Consider the following 15,845-nt stretch of genomic DNA (forward strand, 5'->3'; position numbering starts at 1 on the left):
GCATAGGGCTTAACTTCTGGTGTACTGCCGCAGGATGCCCAGTTACTGCGGTGGTCGGAAGTTTAACGTCGGCTCGGACCTCATCTGTTCGGGGTACTCTCTGGCCATATGGCCGTACTGTCGACAAGCCCAGCAGAGCAATCCTTTTTTGACGTGCCCCGCATCTGAGTTATCCTGGGTGGAGTGGCGCGGGGTGCTGGGGTCATTTCCGGAGGCCGGGGAGATTCTGCCTTCATCTTGGATACTTCCAGCTGAAGTTCTCTCAATTCTGTCCGCAGGGCCTGGACCACATCCTTTAAGGACTCTGAGTCTTCAGATGCAGACTGACCTCCTGTAGCATGAGTGCTACTCACTAATCTCGCTGCCACAGACATGTGCTCTTCCTCTCTCTCCCCAGCGGCTAGGTAAAAACTGTAGAATGTCATGTTGTCTGTCGTCTGTGTCATCTCTAGCAATTCTGTCCTGTAAGAATATGTTGGAGAGCCCCACTATGAACTGGTCTCTTAGTAGCTGGTCCACCTCCCATGGCCTATGGGTCTCGCCGCTGTATTTCATTTAGCGTCTCCTGTAGGGCATTGGAGTACTGCATCAGGGTTTCACACTCTCCCTGTGGTTGGTTGAAGAAGTGGCTCCACAACTGCAATACTTTAGCATGCTCCCCCCCTCCCCTCCCCGGGCTCTCTCCAGCAGGGAGTATATTTGCTCTAGGGTGTCTCTTTCGGATTCCGTCCTTACTATAACTGTCCGTCTGACGTCATCCGCTAGAATCCCCAATGCAACCTCTGCCCGCAGCTCAGGGGTCAGGTTACACATTCCAACCACACTTCGCACCTTTTCAGTCCAGTCCTGCAACGTCATGTTTTTACCGTCAAATTTTGGCAGATGACGCAACAGCGCCTCGACAGGGATGTACTCTATGGGCATGGGAGGGGCAAGCTGTATCAGCGGTGTTGGGGCTAGTTTGACTTGCACTGCCGCACCCTGGGCTGGGTCCTGGACCGGTGCCATTAGCGCTGGGGGAAGGTCTCCCGCCGCATTCCCGTCCAATACGGCCGCTGTATTCTGCCGACAAAGCCAAGTTGTAAGCCATATACCAGGATACAGTGAAGTCACGAACGAGGAAAGCAACCCCAACACCAGCTTTTGCCAAAACAGAATTTCTCTTAAATGTGGCAATAAACACAACCACAAATGCTGAGAACATACAATCAATTTACATACACCCAGCCCGAAGGCTGAGACCCTTGTGCTGCACAGCACGGTGCCCTCCGATAGATGCAGGAGAAAAAGGCAGTAATTTACCTAATGGTGGGCACAACTAAACTGCCACACTGTACCTGTTATTACCCTAAAAGAACAAGAATCACTATATGGGTATGTGGTATGGGCTGGCCTGTGATGCAGCACAACAGCTTACAATCTTAAACAAATCTACAGTATTCACCCTCCAATAACTGGTCCTGTAGCATGTGCCTGAGTATTCCTTCTGCACAAAATGCCAGCCTGGCTTGAGTTTGTCGGGATGTATCAGCTCTCCAAGGTGAAATGTCCCTTTACGTTATGGAGTCCTTGCGATGAACAGTATTAACTCTTGTGGCCTGACACAAACAGAAACCCTAACTAACTAACTGCAGGCCTGGTCTCAGTCTCTAGGCACCAACACTGTGATGAGGTGCATGCATGATCTTACCGACCCGGGTCTGCTTTGCATCCGCTGGTGACTCAGAACAAACATCTCTCCAAAAAGCATGTGGTACCACAGTGTATGTTGCTTTGTTCCTCTGCTCTCATCAGTGTTCCTGGCTGCAATCTTCCTTCCTCTGGACAGGATCAAGGTCTTGGACACGATCAGCTTCCCTCATCTGCAGCTCTGGTATCTGAGGGTTGCTCTCTTCTCTGCTGACACAGCTCCTCAGTCTCTCACATTCTCCTTCTAAAATGGCTGCTGTCTTCTCCGTGCTCTGAAAACCACACCTCTCATGAATATGAAAATATATGCAGTCTGTTAGCTGTGTCTTGGAAACAGCGGCATCTTGTGGCCAAACAGAAGAATGTCAGTCCAGATCATTCAACTTCATTTAAACAAAGACAATGTTCACACAATTACAATGAGTATGATCCCCTTCCAAATAATCACTACTGATGTATGATGCTAGATTGCAATAATTGAGAATGGCAGTTGAATCAGGGGAACATTTACACCCTAAAAATCCTATGGTCTGTAAGTGGTATTTTGCCCCAAATCCACAATAAGCTGACGGCTATCTTGGTCACTACTTTTCCAATTTATGTTGAGTGCTGCACAGAAATATCCACATCACCCTTTAGTTTGATACTTGCCACCAAGTTGGGATCAGGGAGTAAACTTTTCATACTATCAATTAAAACACATCCTTCATTTGTGTACTCCGTGTCTAGCAGAGACCAGTCAAGTTCAGGACAACCCTCTGCAAAAGAAATCACAATTTAAAAAAAATTCAAACATAGATATGAGTGTAATATGAGGGTATCTTCTGGATTTGTGAAATCTGCATCAGTTACCTCAAGTAATTTTCTATCTCTTGTTATGTTTCTAGCATTTCTATTGGCACTTTCTATGGTCTTTTTCAATAAGGAGTAAAACTGTTATGCCACCTTATGCGGCATGTTTTTAATGTTACTACATGGATTTGCAAGGCAATAAGGGACCTTGACTTGGCCAAATACATGCTAGCAACCCAAAATATCAATGTATACACTTGTAAATAAATAATTTTTCAGCGTGCAGTGTGGCATTGTGAGGTGGTGTCAGTACTTTGTGAGTTGTTAGAAAAGTGCTCAGCAGACTCCTTCTCATCTATCCATATGGGCCTGAAAGAACTTTAGATATTTTTGGTGCTGTCTTTATGTGACAAGTTCCTGTCTTCTGCAGCTCATGGGCAGCACGGTGGAGCAGTGGTTAGTACTGGTGTCTTGCAGCAATCGAATGAACCGACCAAGAACAACATCTGAATGCATATGTTCTCCCCATGTTTGCGTGGGTTTCCTCCCACACTCCAAAGACAAAGGAACTTACATTGTGAGCCCCATTGGGGACAGTGTGATGCTAATGTCTGTAAAAACGCTGCGGATTATGTCAGCGCATAAAATAAATAAAATGTGTCAGCTTTGTTGTTTAGACTGGGACAGGGTCAACTGAGGGTAGTCAATTTAATGACCTCTTAGCTATACTGCTGAATAATTAGATAGGGCAAAAAATCAACACTATACACAGTTACATGCAGCTCCCCTGTTACTTGTTGGTTTCTAGTTGAGGAGAATGCAGTCGCATTACCATATGACTACATAACTAAAATGAACCAATTGGGACATTACTGTTGGCACTGTTCACAAATGAACCTTCAGATGACAAATAAATACAATAGTGTCAATACGTCAATTAAATATATTGCTAATCAATTGAGCTAAAAGCATTATATGGATTTATAACACTACTGGTGGGGGTCATATGACCTGCAGCCAGGACAGAGTTTCTGAGTGTCATACAGGTACAAAAATTCGCCCATACTATTTTTGTTTGAAACAATACTATTACTGGTATTCCAAAATAAGTATGCTGAATAATCTATTTAAAAAAAAAAATCTTACCTTGAATGCCCCATAGATCTACAACCAATGCATTTTTTTGGAGGTAGCTCAAGAGTCCATTAGAAATATTTAATGCAAGAAAATGCAGTTTATGATCAATCACAGGATTGACGTTTTTCCAGACTGGTTTTGTGTATACAGACTGAGGAACATCATAAAAGCGATATCTGTAAAAGTAAATTAATATGAAAGTATTATGCATACAGTAAATGGAGAAATAAATGACAACAGTTGCATATCTGTATAACAAAAATGTTGGCCATGCAATGAGTAGGTTTTGATGGAGTGATGAAAGACAATATGAAACATGGTGATCTGAGAGGAAAATGGGAGTTTGAGGGGAAGGGGACTGATATTGAAATTAATGACTGCCCATTATCTTTTATGGGCAAACTGGTTACTAAGGAGAGTCTAAGGAACGTTAAGGGGAAGAACATGAAAGTAGTAAAGGAAAATGCGACATCATAGAGATGCTGAAGTAACTCTCTGTGAGATGGGGAAACAGCCTTTCATTGTTTGAACACTGTTTGTGTGGATTACATTAAATGTTTTGGACTGACATTCTGCTGTTTGGCCACAAGATGCCACTGTTTCCTAGGCACAGCTGACTGACTACATATATAAGATAAGATGCCTTTATTGTCACTGTACAATATAATGTAATACAATGTACAATACAATGAAATGTTGTTTGGAGCAATCCTAGATGCCATGGACAGAGGAACAAGAACTGACATTTAAACTAAAGCATTACACTAGAAAAAAAAAAAACATTGCACTAGAAGGCATTACTATGCACAGTTCACAGTATATATAGCAAGAGCAAAGTAGGAAGTGCTTGTGAGTATATAAACTAAAGTATATAAAGCTGGTGTTGGAGTTGCTTTCCTCGTTCGTGACCGCTGTATCCTGGGGAGCCCACCCTGGTATACGGCTTACATCTATATATACATTCAGACACCATTGCAGACAAGAGATCATCATGGGTTCATGAATGCAGCAGTCACTTTCAGTCTGTGGTAGTTTCTATCCTAGGAAGGGGCAATATATATTTCCATATTCATGAGAGGTGTGGTTTTCAGAGAATGGGGAAGGAGAGAAGCAGCCATCTCAGAGGGAGGTGAAAATGAAGGAACTGTGTGCAGAAAATCTGATGGCATCCAGGAGTGAGAGGACCCCCAGTGACCACAGCTGCAGCTGTGTGAAGCTGATCATGTCCAAGACCCAGATCCTGTCAAGGGAAAGGAGGATTGTCTCTAGGAAGGCTGATAAGAGCTGAGGAACATAGCTGCATACCCTGCGGGACCTCATGTTTGCAGGAGACACTAGTTGCTTGGATCAGAGTTATCAGCGGATAAAGAGCAGACCCGGATCGGTAAGATTGTGCACGCATCTCACTGCAGTGTTTGTGCCTAGAGACTGAGACCAGTAAACTGTAAACTGTTGTGTTGCACCACAGGCTAACCCGTACTAAGCACCCAAACAATTGTTAGTGTTTTCTTCAGGGAAATAATAGGTACAGCAAGGAAGTTTTAGTTGTGCCCTCCAGTAGGTAAATTACCGAAAAATTTCCTCCGACATCCATCAGAGGGGGACGTGCTGTGCAACACAGGGGTCTCAGCCTTTGGACTGGGCGTATGTAAATTTATTTTATGTTCTCAGCATTTGTGGTTGTGTTTATTACCACGTGTTAGTAAAATTATTTTTTGGCAAAAGCTGGTGTTGGAGTTGCTTTCCTCGTTCGTGACTTCGCTGTATCCTGGGGAGCCCACCTTGGTATACGGCTTACATTTTGACAAGTGTAGCAAGACATGAAATAAAGGATGCAGGAAAAAAAGTGATCAAGGAACTGATGGAGGGATGTACGAGAGTACAATAACAGAATATGAGAACAATATGTTGGAAAAGATAAAACGATAAGATTCCATTCACATTAGCATATTGACTTAGTATTTAGGAGTCTGTCAGCAAAGAAATCCTGACCAATCCCACTGACCTATTATGGGGTCCATCGGCTTTCTGTAATTTTTTTAGATGACAATAAATGGCTCCTTAAAGATTATGTGACTTTAGCTCTTGTGGTGAGGGCAGGGTAACATGCTGTCTAGAGAGAGTTGAAATCGTATCAGGAATTTATGTTTGGGGATGGGCTTTGAAGATGGGAGAGATGTTTTTTTTCCCTCTTATCTCGCGCCCTTTCACATTTGGGAACCATGTTTTATGCACCTAATTCAGTAAATCTTGACTAGTTGCCATGTGTAAGGTGTTGTCTCACAATAAATTCACCTAAAAAAAAGGAAATTAGCATTTGAATATTATTGAGATCAGATATTTCCAAAGATCTTTGTAGGATATACGCAAAGGTATTTCATGACAAGGTAAAAGCCTGGTGTGTTGTGTCCATATATTTAGATTTAATCCAGGGATCCCAGATTTTTAGAAATGACTTTCTGGTCATATTTTCCTAATGGGGTAGTTCTGTCAGGCAAAGGAATTGATTGACTTTCTTTCTCCATGTTTGTAAGCATGGAGGCTTATAGTTTAGCTAGAAGGTTAGAATCAATAATTAAGCAGCAGACAATAATAATGTGGGGAAATTGTGTTTCTATGGTGTAAATGAGGGGGCAGGGCACCATAGAAGCACTAATGCTGGTGTCAGTGAAAGACTGCTGGAGCACACTTCATTAATGGCATCTTTGACAGCTTTCTAATAATCCTTAATTAGAGGACAATGCCACCATAGGTAAGACAAAATGTCCCTATCTGATTATGATCTCAAACATGTATCTGGGATCCTGGGATTAATTGTGAGAAGAAAAACTGGTGTTTTGTAGCAAAGTGTTAAAAGTTTAAAAGAGTTCTCTTGAAGTCTGATACGAGAGAAGCCATGTGACCTAGAAAGTATAAAATGTAGTTCAGGGTCAGATAGGGTTATACTCTTCCCATTTGACCACATATTGTGGCTTGAGCCGAGATTCTTGAGTCAGAAGCCAATTGTACATGAAGGAAACTTGGAGTGTGGAGTCCGTTTTCATTAGATATGATTCCAAACAGGAATCTTGCTGTGTGGTTGCTCAACAGACGGAGTCAAAATCATATTGCTGTACGAAGTTAGTAAGATGAATACCAGTCTTTTGTGATAAAGTGTCTGAAGTGGGTAAGGCATAGTTGATGAACAAATATGAAACCTTAATATAGGAGAGACGCTCCTGAAGGGAGTCTGAAGGGACCTTTATTGCAGGATTAACATACACCAGAAGGAGGCTTAATGGCATACAAGGGGAGGATAGCAGAGCGTTTTTGCCATGTATTGAGAATTCGAATCGTCAGCAAAAGCTGCAGTAGTATGTGTGATTGACCCAATATGGCAGCCTCTGGTATTAGAGCATCTTGTCTGATTGCTTGTATTAGGGTGTCCGTTATTAGTACATATAGTGAGGGAGATAATGGGAACTTCTGTCTGGCACCCGGGGCGGGTCCTTTCTCTGGCACCCCCCCCCCGCCCCCGATACTTCCGCTAAACTGAAATGGGGAGTTTTTTTCACAAACAGGCAGTCTTCACCGAGATTTTCGCAGCTTCACAGAAGCATCCCCAGTACCCCAGTATATAATCTCGATATCAACCAGCAAAGCGACTTCCTTCAAGAGGAACAGATCATAGTGCAATACCTGAAGGGATGCTGTCTTGGAGTACCTTAATGAAAATAAGCAAATAACGCCATGGCATGGCTTTATGAGAGATTGTTCATGTCAAACTAATTTAATCAGTTTCTATAAGGAGGTAAGTTATAGACTTGATCGTGGCAAATCAATGGATGTCGTACAGTCAGGTCCATAAATATTGGGACATCAAGACATTTCTAACATTTTTGGCTCTATACACCACCACAATGGATTTGAAATGAAACAAACTATATGTGCTTTAACTGCAGACTGTCAGCTTTAATTTGAGAGTATTTACATTCAAATCAGGACCCGGGTGCCAGATAATGGGAACTTCTGTCTGGCACCCGGGGCGGGTCCTTTCTCTGGCACCCCCCCCGATACTTGACCACATACCTCTTACATCCAGGGACACAGAGGCCTCGCGCTGGTGGGGACCTCGCTCTGGCTCCCACCTGACACCGCCGGAAGTACACTTCGGAGAGGGCCCGGCCAGGAAGGGGGCCCGCAGCGACACGTCACAGGGAGATTAATGCTTCCATTGTGGAAGCGTTCATCTCCATAATCATCTGTATTGCCATCCTTAGTACAGCGATACAGATGGCTGTGCTGTGGGGCAGGGGAGGGAGAGGCGTCTCCCTTCCCTGTTACTCTGATAGGCTGCCGGCACATGGCCTGCAGCCTATAAGAAGCTGGTTCAAGCGGCGCGCCGCCTGAGCCGTACAGCGCGGGACACAGGCTGGAAGAGGCCTGCATCGCAGCGGAGGTAAGTAAAAAAATTTTTTTTCGGACTATATGTTACTGGCACATTGGGTAGGAAGCAGAGAGGCACTTGATACTGGCACATGGGGGGGGGAGGGAGAGATGCACTTGATACTGGCACATGGGGGGAGAGGCACGATACTGGCACATGGGGGGAGAGAGGCACTTGATACTGGCACATGGGGGGAGAGAGGCACTTGATACTGGCACATGGGGAAGGAGAGAGGCACTTGATACTGGCACATAAGGGGGCACTTGATACTGGCATATGGGGAAGGAGAGAGGCACTTGATACTGGCACATAAGGGGGCACTTGATACTGGCATATGGGGGAGGAGAGAGGCACTTGTTACTGGCACATGGGGGGAGAGGCACTTGTTACTGGCACTTAGGAGGGGGAGAGGCACTTGTTACTGGCACATGGGGGGAGAAAGGCACTTGTTACTGTCACATGATAGAGGATCTCTATAGGGGGCACTTGTTACTGGCACATTATTATGGGGTACATACATATGGGTCCACGCTAAACTGGAATGGGGAGTTTTTTCACAAACAGGCAGTCTTCACTGAGATTTCGCAGCTTCACAGAAGCATCCCCAGTATATGATCTCAATATCAACCAGCAAAGCAACTTCCTTCAAGAGGAACAGATCATAGTGCAATACCCGAAGGGATGCTATCTTGGAGTACCTTAATGAAAATAAGCAAATAACGCCATGTCAGCATGGCTTTATGAGAGAGTGTTCATGTCAAACTAATTTAATCAGTTTCTATAAGGAGGTAAGTTATAGACTTGACCGTGGCGAATCAATGGATGTCGTACAGTCAGGTCCAAAAATATTGGGACATCGACACAATTCTATCATTTTTTTGCTCTATACACCACCACAATGGATTTGAAATGGAACAAACTAGGTGTGCTTTAACTGCAGACTGTCAGCTTTAACTAGAGGGTATTTACATTCAAATCAGGTGAACAGTGTAGGAATTAGAACAGTTTGCATATGTGCCTCCCACTTGTTAAGGGACTGAAAGTAATGGGACAATTGGTTTCTCAGCTGTTCCATGGCCAGGTGTGTGTTATTCCCTCATTATCCCAATTAAAATGAGCACATAAAAGGTCCAGAGTTCATTTCAAGTGTGCTATTTGCATGTGGAATGGGAAGAGAAGAGTATGGAGAAGAAATGGAACTGCTCATAATCCTAAGCATACCACCTCATCAGTGAAGCATGATGGTGGTAGTGTCAAGGCGTGGGCATTTATGGCTGCCAATGGAACTGGTTCTCTTGTATTCATTGATGAAGTGACTGCTGACAAAAGCAGCAGGATGAATTCTGAAGTGTCTCGGGCAATATTATCTGCTCATATTCAGCCAAATGCTTCAGAACTCATTGGACGGCGCTTCACAGTGCAGATGGACAATGACCCAAAGCATACTGCAAAAGCAGCCAAAGAGTTTTTTAAGGGAAATAAGTGGAATGTTATTGAATGGCCAAGTCAATCACCTGACCTGAATCCGATTGAGCATGCATTTCACTTGCTGAAGACAAAACTGAAGGGAAAATGCCCCAAGAACAAGCAGGAACAGAAGACAGTTGCAGTAGAGGCCTGGCAGAGCATCACCAGGGATTAAACCCAGCATCTGGTAATGTCTTTGCGTTCTAGACGTCAGGCTGTAATTGACTGCAAAAGATTTGCAAGCAAGTATTAAAAAGTGAAAGTTTGATTTATGATTATTATTCTGTCCTATTACTTTTGGTTCCTTAACAAGTGGGAGGCACATATGCAAACTGTTGTAATTCCTACACTGTTCACCTGATTTGGAAGTAAATACCCTCATTTAAAATCCATTGTGTTGGTGTATAGAGCCAAAAATCTTAGAATTGTGTTGATGTCCCAATATTTATGGACCTGACTGTATATCTTGACTTCTCCAAAGCATTTGATACTGTGCCACATAAAAGGTTAGTATATAAAATGAGAATGCTTGGACTGGGAGAAAATGTCAGTATGTGGGTAAGTAACTGGCTCAGTGATAGAAAACAGAGGGTGGTTATTAACGGTACACACTCAGATTGGGTCACTGTCACTAGTGGATGACAGTGGATGACATTCCATTCTACCCTCCTGTCTCCTTTTCTCTGAAGTATTTATTTTTGCTATTTAATTCCTGGGATTTTGTTTTGTAATTCCTGAAAAGAGGCACACATTCACATTTTAGTAATTTGGAAACTGTTATACTTGAGCAGTTTACTTTTCTTGCATGTACAGAAATAGAGCCCCAAAAATACTGGAACTCTTGATAGAAACAGTATGAACAGACCTGTAGAGAAGGCACAGGAAGGATGTAATCATGGGTGACTTCAACATCCCTATTGACACCTGCCACTCGGCCGCCTCTAAACTCCTATCACCCTCTTCCTCCTTTGGCCTATCTCAGTGATCTTCAGCTCCCACCCACAGAGATGGACACACTTTCGATCTTATCTTCCCCCCCCTCTGCTCCCTATCTAACCTTTCTAATTCGCCTCTCCCCTATCTGATCACAACCTACTCACCTTCTCTTCATTGGTCTCTTCTGCTGCTCCCCCGGTCCACACACTAGCACACCCCTGCAGGAACCTTAAACATCTCCACTTTCACTTGCTTTCTGACTCTCTTCTCCCACTCTCTACCATCTGTTCCCTCCAAGACCCAGATGCTGCTCCCACCCTATATAAACACCACAATAAGTACAGCTCTGGACACTGTTGCCCCCCTCACACACAAAAAAACCTGAAAAATTAACAGACATCCCTGGCACACCAACCTGATCAAAAAACTCAGGCAAGTATCCAGCGGTGCTTAGCGGCGATGGAAGAAATCCCATTCTAAAGATCATTTCACTGCATACAAGCAATCCCTCCTCATATTCAAATCCTCACTCGCTGATGCAAAACAGGCCTACTTCTCATCTCTCATATCTTCCCTGGCCCACAGCCCTAAACAACTTTTTAGCACTTTTAACTCCCTTCTCCGTACCCCAGCACCCCACCCTCTCCTCTCTTCTTAGCTGAGGACTTTGCCAAATATTTCAAACAAAAGATAATCAACATCAGAGAAAGCTTCACTACACAGTCCCCACAGACCCTCTACACAACTGCTCGGTCCTTTTCTCCCAAAACCCGCTTCGCCACCATTACAGAAGAAAAATTCTACTCTACTTGACCCAATCCCATCCCACCACAGTGTTTATCCCAGCTCTAACTCATCTCTTCAACCTATCACTAACGTCTGGTATCTTCCCCTCTGCTTTTAAACATGCTACCATTACACCCATCCTCAAAAAGCCTTCACTTGACCCATCTTCTTTGTCCAGTTATCACCCCATATCACTTCTTCCGTATGCCTCAAAGCTACGTGAACAACATGTCCATTCTGAACTGTCCTCTCACATCTCCTCCTGCTCCCTCTTTGACCGCCTACAATCTGGCTTCCGACCCCACAACTCGACTGAGAATGCCCTCACCAAAGTCACCAATAACCTACTGACAGCCAAAACCAAGAAACAATACTCTGTCCTCCTTCTCCTTGACTTGTCCTCTGCCTTCGACACTGTTGACCACTCCCTTCTGTTGCAAACTCTCTCATCCCTTGGCATCACTGACCTGGCCCTCTTCTGGATCACATCATACCTCACAGAACAGATGTTTAGCGTCTCCCACTCCCGCACCACCTCCTCGTCTCATTCTCTCTCTGTTGGTGCCACGAAAGGCTCTGTCCTAGGACCCCTGCTCTTTTCTATCTACACTTTTGGCCTGGGACAGCTCATAGAGTTCCATGGCTTTCAGTATCACTCCTACGCTGACAACACACAAATCTACCTCTCTTATCCAGACATCACCACCTTACTATCAAGAATCCCACAATGTCTATCTTCTATATCATCCTTCTTCTCCTTTCGCTTTCTAAAACTTAACATGGATAAAACAGATACAATTATGAGACGCACAGGAGTGGATGAGTCCACAGAAGGAGGTGCTCACAGTAAAAAGGATTCGCCCCTCTTTTAAGGAAATGAACAGTGAGATAAAAATATACTGGGCACTCACACTATAAGTAGAACCATGTGATTGAGGCGATAAGCCTAATCTTCAATTGATAGATTTATTAACATAACCATAAGTGACCACTGAGGAAGGGGCAACGTCAAGCCCCGAAACGCGTTTGGTCCAAGACCCCCAGTCCACCTACATGAACTTGTGTTGAATATACATCATAAATATCCCAGGCTGATGCTGCAAAAGACCGGAGTATCCTGTATATAAAGAGGCCCTGGCACGCTGACTCACTAAGAACGCTGATCAATTAAGATCGCAGCACGAGAACATCAAGTATTGTGACTGCAGAGAGAATCCAGCGTGGAAGCAGGGAGACTACAGGCTTGGAGGACACCGGCTCTTTAGCGGTACGGAGCGGTGCCCAGAGCCATACAGACCGGTGGCAGACACAACCTGGGAGCAAATTTTTTGCAGACACAGTGAACCGGAACTTCAGCAGTGGAAGACTGCAAAAGTAATTACCGAACAGTGAGTAAGAGCGGGACGCCGCTTTAAACACTCATTGTGAAGTGGACTTTCAGAGACTCAGTAACTTTGTCCCAACCAGCGGATCCCAATCCTTTATCTAGTTAATACTGGCAACAATTTTATGGCTCTTATGTTATTATATTCCAAGCGATCAAGGGTTTTATCCGCAGGATAAGTTATATTGTGGTCGCACTGATGTTTAATAATCCACTATTTTAGGTATCTATTCTATTAATTTTTAGATCGTCCAAGTAGTATATTAGTAGTTGTAAACGCTCAATTGTGGGGATATTTTTATTAGTATATATGTCAAACTTATAGTTATGTTAATAAATCTATCAATTGAAGATTAGGCTTATCGCCTCAATCACATGGTTCTACTTATAGTGTGAGTGCCCAATATATTTTTATCTCAATGGATAAAACAGAATTCATCATCTTTCCCCTATCTTGCTCAACCCCCCTAACAGACCTATCTATCACAATCAATGGCTGCACACTCTCCCTGGTCAACCAAGTCCGCTGCCTTGGAGTGACCTTGGATTCTGCCGTCTCCTTCAGACCGCACATTCAAGCCCTTTCCATCACCTGCCGCCTCCAACTCAAAAACATCTCCCGCATCCATGCTTTCCTTAACTTTGAATCAGTGAAAATGCTTGTACATGCCCTCATCATCTCCCGCCTAGACTACTGCAACATTCTCCTCTGTGGCCTTCCATCTAGCACTCTCGCACCCCTCCAATCTATCCTCAAGTCTGCTGCCCGACTAATCCACCTCTCACCCTATTACTCTTCTGCCTCTCCCCTCTGCCAATCCCTTCACTGGCTCCCCATTGCCCAGCGAATTCACTTCAAAGTACTAACAAATACATACAAGGCCGTCCATAACCTGTCCCCTCCCTACATCTCTGAGCTACTTTCCCGATACACCCCCCCCACACACTCTCCGATCCTCACAAGACCTCCTTCTCTCCTCTTCTCTTATCGCCTCTTCCCACAATCGACTCCAAGATTTCTCCCGTGCATCCCCCATACTCTGTAAGCTTGTCTGAAGAGGTGGGTTTTCAGGTTTCTTTTGAAGGATTCCATTGTAGGTGAGATTCTGATATGTTGGGGTAGCGAGTTCCAACCAGTGACCTTGCTGCCTCTATACCGCCATGACCAAATTCACCCGCACCTACTGTGTCCTTCTCCCATACCATGTAGATTGTAAGCCCTAACGGGAAGGGCCCTCTCTCCTTCTGTACCAGTTTGTCTATGATTAGTGCAATTGTCTGATTATGTATGTATACCTCTTCTCATATGTACAGCATAGCCATACAGAATGAATGGCGCTTTAATAATAAATAATAATAATAATCGAAATGATTCAGTGTGGTGACAGCAAAATGCCTACACGCTAAACTCTAGTCTATCTGTTCCTATGCATGGAGATGTGAGTGGACTGTAGCCTACAATAGGAGAGAGCAGAAGTATACAATTCAGTTAAGAGAAGGTCATCGTAACTTTACTGCACACAAAGTGGTGCAATGAGGGATAATGGATTTCACCAGGATTAGTATCTGGAGGTAGAAGGAGAAGAATGAGCATTCATTTAAGTTAGCAAGATGCCAGTGGACATGGTGCAAGGCTGTTTATGAATGTGAGAAAATATATATGCAGTACAGTAAACAGTTGTGTTCAAAATTATTCAACCCCCACCGAAATTGAGTGTTTTGGCCAGTTTGACATTGATTTTGATGTTTACAATTAAATCAAAGAGGCACTTGTAAGTCAGACAAATAGTGTTGATCACGAATATTCGAATTGCAAATTTTAATCGCGAATATAGGCACTTTGAGAATTCACGAATATTTAGAATATCGCTAAATATATTCATAATTGCGAATATTAGATTTTTTTTTAAATACCAGTTCATGCGAATTTTTATGCAAAAATTTGTATGAGAATTTTAGGTGAATTTTCGCAATCAAGAAAATAATGCCTGCAGATTACGAATTCGCGAATATTCGCCCAAATATTTCGCAAAATATCGCGAATTCGAATATTGCCCCTGCCGCTCATCACTACAGACAAATATAACATAACATTTATAATGAAATAACCACAAATATCTTTTCTGTGCTCACATCATTATCAGTTTCATTCAACCCCCAAGTGACATTCAATCTTAGTACTTAGTACAACATCCTTTTCCAGTTATAACAGCTTTTAAACGTGAAGCATAGCTTGACACAAGTGTCTTGCAGCGATCTACGGGTATCTTCGTCCATTCTTCATGGGCAAAAGCCTCCAGTTCAGTCACAGGCTTGCGCGCTGCAACTGCTTTCTTTAAGTCCCACCAGAGGTTCTCAATCGGATTTAAGTCTGGTGACTGTGATGGCCACTTAAAAATGTTCCAGCCTTTAATCTGCAACCATGCTCTAGTGGACTTGGAGGTATGCTTGGGATCATTGTCCTGTTGAAAGGTCCAACGTCTCCCAAGCCTCAGGTTTGTGACGGACTGCATCACATTTTCATCCAATATCTCCTGGTACTGAAGAGAATTCATGGTACCTTGCACACGCTGAAGCTTCCCTGTACCTGTAGAAGCAAAACAGCCCCAAAGCATGATTGACCCCCCCCCCCCCCCCCCGCCATGCTTCACAGTAGGCAAGGTGTTCTTTTCTTCATAGGCCTCGTTCTTCCTCCTCCAAACATAGCGTTGATCCATGGGCCCAAACAGTTCTAATTTTGTTTCATCAGTCCACAGAACACTATCCCAAAACTTTAGTGGTTTGTCCACATGACTTTTGGCATACTGCAGTCGACTCTTCTTATTCTTTGGAGACAGAAAGGGGGTGGCGCCTGGGAGTTCTGGCATGGAGGCCTTCATTGCGCAGTGTGCGCTTTATTGTCTGAGCTGAAACTTCAGTACCCACATCTGAAAAAAAATAAAATTAAAGTTCCTCAGCAGTCACACGGGGACTTTTCTCCACTTTGCGCTTCAGGTAACGCACAGCAGTCGAAGTCAGCATCTTCTTTCTGCCACGACCAGGTAGCGTTTCAACAGTGCCCTTTGCCTTGAATTTGCGAATGATGCTGCCTATGGTGTCTCTTGGTATGTTTAACATCTTTGCAATCTTCTTATAGCCATTGCCCTTCCTGTGAAGAGAAATCACCTCTTCTCTTGTCTTCCTGGACCATTCTCTTGACTTCACCATGTTTGTAAACACACCAGTAAA

At 43.8% G+C, this 15,845-nt stretch overlaps 1 protein-coding gene across 1 annotated transcript in view; it reads right to left on the reverse strand.

The window, feature by feature from the left end:
• Positions 1 to 1,790: 1,790 nt before the first annotated feature.
• LOC122935437 (kinesin-like protein KIF28P) overlaps positions 1,791 to 15,845 on the reverse strand; it is a 213,268-nt gene continuing 199,213 nt past the window's right edge. The window contains exons 18-20 of the mRNA XM_044291204.1: positions 3,628 to 3,794; positions 2,341 to 2,447; positions 1,791 to 1,961 (exon numbers count right to left, since the gene is read on the reverse strand). Coding sequence (XP_044147139.1) covers positions 1,791 to 1,961; positions 2,341 to 2,447; positions 3,628 to 3,794 — 445 coding nt within the window. The remainder of the gene's footprint in view (positions 1,962 to 2,340; positions 2,448 to 3,627; positions 3,795 to 15,845) is intronic.

Source organism: Bufo gargarizans, chromosome 4 (genome assembly GCF_014858855.1).
Source record: "Bufo gargarizans isolate SCDJY-AF-19 chromosome 4, ASM1485885v1, whole genome shotgun sequence".
Taxonomy (NCBI): domain Eukaryota; kingdom Metazoa; phylum Chordata; class Amphibia; order Anura; family Bufonidae; genus Bufo; species Bufo gargarizans.